General features: G+C 34.4%; 1 protein-coding gene across 1 annotated transcript; it reads left to right on the forward strand.

The window, feature by feature from the left end:
- Positions 1-3,493: 3,493 nt before the first annotated feature.
- Positions 3,494-4,408, forward strand: LOC308352596 (taste receptor type 2 member 2-like; the record flags this gene model as incomplete). The annotated part of the gene is made up of 1 exon (XM_080818859.1): positions 3,494-4,408. One exon carries the CDS (start codon positions 3,494-3,496, stop codon positions 4,406-4,408), a length of 915 nt encoding a protein of 304 aa, XP_080674985.1.
- Between the last annotated feature and the right edge of the window lie 667 nt (positions 4,409-5,075).

Genomic DNA, 5,075 nt, shown 5'->3' on the forward strand with positions numbered 1-5,075 from the left:
GGATGTACGTTGTACCAGTGACCCTGGGAGGCTTTAAAAAACATTAGAGTGTGTGGACAACAGGTGGCCAATCCAGTTCTTTGCTTTTTTCTTTTTTAATTTTTAATACTCTTTCTATTTAAAAAAATTATTCAACTTATTTAAACTAAAAAAAAAAAAATTCACCCATTTCTCCCACTTACTACCTTTTGCCTCTTTCAACTACCAGTCTGTTCTCTGTATCTATGAGCTTGGCTTGTTTTGCTTTGTAGTTTTTTGTTTCTGTTTCTTTCTTTTTTTTTTTTTTTTAAGATTCTACATATGAGAGAGATCACAGTATTTGTCTTTTCCTGCCTGGCATATTTCACTTAACCTAATGCCCTCAAGGTCCATTCATGTAGTTGCAAATGGTGAGATTTCATTCTTTCATTCTTTTTTATTGCTGGATAATATTCCTGTGTGTGTGTGTGTGACAATTTCTTTATCCACTCATTCCCTGATGGACACTTAGGTTGTTTCCATATCTTGGCTTTTATAAATAATGCTTCAGTAAGTATGGGAGTGCATATATCTTTTTGAGTTAGTGTTTTTGTTTTCTTCAGATAAATACCCAGAAGGGGATTTGCTGAATCATATGGTAGCTCTATCGTTAATTTTTTTGAGGAACTGCCATACTATCTTCCATAGTGGTTGAACCAATTTACATTTCTACCAGCAGCATGCAAATATTCCCTTTGCTTCATGTCTTCGCCAGCACTTGTTATTTCTTGTCATTTAGATAATAGCCATCCTAACAGATGATGTATCTCACTGTGGCTTTCATTCGCATTTCCCTGATAATTAATGATGTTGAACATCTCTTCATGTACCTGTTGCCCATCTATATGTGTTCTTTAGAAAAATGTCTATCTATCCAGATCTTCTGCCCATTTTTTTTTTTTTTTGAAATTGGGGCTTGAACCGAGATCAAGACCTGAGCTGATATCAGGAGTCAGACACTTAACCAACTCTGATTTCAAATTATATACAGAGATTTTGGCCTGTGATTTTCTTTTTTTGTGGTGTCTTTGTCCGGTTTTGGTGTCAGTATAGACTCATAAAATGAGTTTGGAAGAATTCCCTCTCTTTTATTTTTTGAAAGAGTTTGAGAAAGATTGGTATTAATTATTGTTTGAATGGTTGGTGTAATTCACTGATGAAGCCATCTCACCCTGGATTTTTTTATTGGGAAGTTTTTGATTACTATCCAATTTCCTTGCTAGTAATCAGTCTGTTCCAACTTTCTATTTCATCATGATTCATTGTTGGTAGGATGTATGTTTTAGGAATTTATTCATTTCCTCTAGGTTGTCTAATTTGTTGGCATATAATTGTTCATAGTAGTCTCTAATGACTTTTTGCATTTATATCATATTAATGTAACATGTCTTTCATTTCTGATTTTATTTATTTGAGTCAGCCTAGCTAAAAGTTTGTTAATTTTGCTTATCTTTTCAAAGAACTATTAGTTACATTGATCTTTTCTATTGTCTTTCTATTTTCTATTTTATTGATTCCTTCTCTAATCTTTTTATTTCCTTCCTTCTGCTAGGTTTAGGCTTTATTTATTCTTTTATAGCATCTTGAGATGTAAAGTTAGATTGTTTATTTGAGAATTTTCTTGTTTCTTGAAATAGACATGTATCACTATGAATTCCTTTAGAACCACTTTCGCTGCATCCCCAAAATTTTGGTATGATACTTTTCCATTTTGTTTCAAGGTATTTTTTATTTCTCCATTGATTTCATCTTACACCCAGTGATTGTTCAATAGCATGTTGTCTAAACTCCACATATTTGGAATTTTTTATGTGCTTCATGTAATTAATTTCTAGTTTTATACCCTTGTTGGAAAAAATGCTGATATGATTTCAGTCCTCTTAAATTTATTAAATGTTTTGTCACTTAACATATTGTTTATCTTGGAAAATATTCCATGTGCACTGAGAAAAATCTATATTCTGTTGGTTGGGATGGGGTGTTCTGTATATATCTATTAAGTCCATCTGGCCTAACATGTCACTTAAGACCAATGTTTTCTTGTTGATTTTCTGTCTGGATGATCTAGTCAATTGATGTAAATGGGGTATTAAATCCCCTACTATTAATGTATTTCTATTTCTCCCTTTATTTTTGCTAACATTTGCTTTATATTGTAAGTGCCCTTATGTTGGGTGCATATATGTTTACAAATGTTATATCCTATTGTTGGATTCACTCTTCACCATTATGTGAAGTCCTTCTTTATCTCTTATTGCAGTCTTTGTCTTTAAGTCTATGTTGTCTAATATAAGTAGAGCCAGTCCGGCTTTGTTTTGGCTCCATTTGCGTGAAATGTCTTTTTCTATCCCTTTCTTTTCAGTTTGAGTATGCCCTTCCACCTAAGGTGTGTCTCTTATAGGTAGCATATAGATAAGTCTTATTTCTCATTAAAACTATTTCAACTGTCTTATTGAAAATATTTCTTAATAGAGTCATTATTTTCTTGCTGGGGTAAACACAGTATGAAGACAGAAATTTAATAACATGACTAGTAGGTAATATTTGTTGAGTGTTTAGTATGACCTAGCCACTGAGCTAAGCGGCTTGAGCACCATATTTTGTTTATGAAGTAATAATGATTTATTTACATTTGACATGTGATGTACCTAAAGTTCAGTAAGGTTATGTGAACATCTCTTTGTAACAAGAGATGCAATAACCTTTTGAAATGATGCTGTTTGGTATGAGCCTTGGATGATGGCAACATGATAATTAGTTGTACTAGTTAAGCCCTACTTCTATCACTGTAGTTTGCTGAAACTCAGGTCAGAATTCTACGAAGAAAACTTAAAAATATGAGACATCATTAAGAGGAATGAAGGATTTTTCATCCCAGGAAATGATTTTCAAGTCTGGAGAAGAAATGACCTTTGTTGGGCGGGGGGAGTCAGGGAGTGGGGAGGAGGAAATTTCTTAAAATGTTTTGGAACTATTATTAGGAAAAGCAAATTATTATGAGGAAAGAGTCACATCTGATGTTGGATACTTGTGGAAATAATAAAAAAAATAGTTGTCTGTCCTGAGGAGGTATCATTTGTCATTGGGGGAAAAAAAAAACCTGAAAGATAAAAAGGAAATAGTAGTAATCTAAATAAAACATATTTATAATCATATTTTTTTGGCAAAGTCGAGTAAGAGTGATAACTGCTTAATGCCAATTTGGCAATTTTCCCTAGGATGTAATCAGAGACCTCATCATCATTCAAATCTTTGGATTTGCATGCCCACAGTTTCTTTCAAAGGCACCAGATTCAAAAAGTAGTCCCTCGGATTTTCTTCCTTAGGGTATAAGTCGACTGCAAGGTTCTACTTACGATCCAGGAGTTGGAAGAAGATCAGATTTCTCAGGGCTGTATGCGCCTATCTGCAAGGTCATCCGGAGGAGGTATTTAATCCCCATCCACAAGAGAAAGCTGGGACCGTGGTAGGAAACATGGCCTCCTCCTTGTCAGCGATTCCTCATGTTATTGTTATGTCAGCAGAATTTATCACGGGGATTACAGTAAATGGATTTCTTATCCTCATCAACTGTAAAGAACTGATCAAAAGCAGAAAGCTAACACCAATGCAATTCCTTTTCCTATGTATAGGGATGTCAAGATTTGGTCTGCTGATGGTGTTAATAGTGCAAAGTTTTTTCTCTGTGTTCTTTCCACTCTTTTATAGGGTAAAAGTTTATGGTGCAGCAATGTTGTTCTTCTGGATGTTTTTCAGTTCTGTCAGTCTCTGGTTTGCCACCTGCCTTTCTGTATTTTACTGCCTCAAGATATCAGGCTTCACTCAGTCCTATTTCCTTTGGCTGAAATTCAGGATCTCAAAGTTAATGAGTTGGCTGCTTCTGGGAAGCTTTCTGGCCTCCATGAGCACAGCAGCTCTGTGTATTGAGGCTGATTACCCTAAAGAAGCAAACGATGATGATGTCCTCAAGAATGCCACACTGAAGAGGACTGAACCCAAGATAAGGCAAATTAATGGAGTACTTCTTGTCAACTTGGCATTACTATTTCCTCTAGCCCTATTTGTGATGTGCACTTTTATGTTACTCATTTCTCTCTACAAGCACACTCATCGGATGCAAAATGGATCGCATGGTGTTAGAAATGCCAGCACAGAAGCCCATATAAATGCATTAAAAACAGTGATGACGTTCTTTTGCTTCTTTATTTCTTATTTTGCTGCCTTCATGGTAAATATGACATTCAGTATTCCTTATGGAAGTCATTGCTTCTTTGTACTAAAGGATATAATGGCAGCATTTCCCTCCGGCCATTCAATTATAATCATCTTGAGTAATTCAAAATTCCAACAACCTTTCAGGAGACTTCTCTGCTTCAAAAAGAATCAATGAAGAGGAGAAGCAATGTAAAATATTGTGTATTTCTTTGACATGGATTCAGTGGACTTATGTTTTGTTTCTGGTTATTCATGTATTTTGTGTGTTCTCTTTCTGGCAATTTCCTTCTCATCTCCTATACCCAGGACATGGGAAGCACAAATTGTGATACTGGATGGATAGAATATTTATTTTTCTAGGGATTCTATATTTAAAAATATTATGATAGTAACACATTTAAATAATTAGTACTTGCAGTAGAGTGCTAATTGTGTTATAAATCAGGAAAATATGATCTGTTATCTGTCTTCTCAGGTCATTGAGAATCTTCTGGTTTTGATGAGCAAAATCAGACTGATTTAGGCCAAATCAGTTGGAACAATGTAATAAATTTGACTATTTGAGTAAACATAACTATTTCTCAAAGAGCATCATTAGTGTAATAATTATTAGAATGCAAATTATATGCTGAAAGTGTATATATGTTAAGGCAATTATATTCAGATATACAGATTGAAGTCTTAATTTGCTTTTGATGTCAGTTACTAGTTCAGGTTTGTAAATGATAAGATGCAAATAGAGCTAGTACGCATGTGCATATACATACAAAATCCAAGGTCTCCATTTTTAACAAGATAAATAAATCTTTTTCAGCTCCCTGAAGTGTTAAGCTCATGCCCAG

This window comes from Martes martes, assembly GCF_963455335.1.
Source record: "Martes martes genome assembly, chromosome: 11".
NCBI classification, from domain to species: Eukaryota; Metazoa; Chordata; class Mammalia; order Carnivora; family Mustelidae; genus Martes; species Martes martes.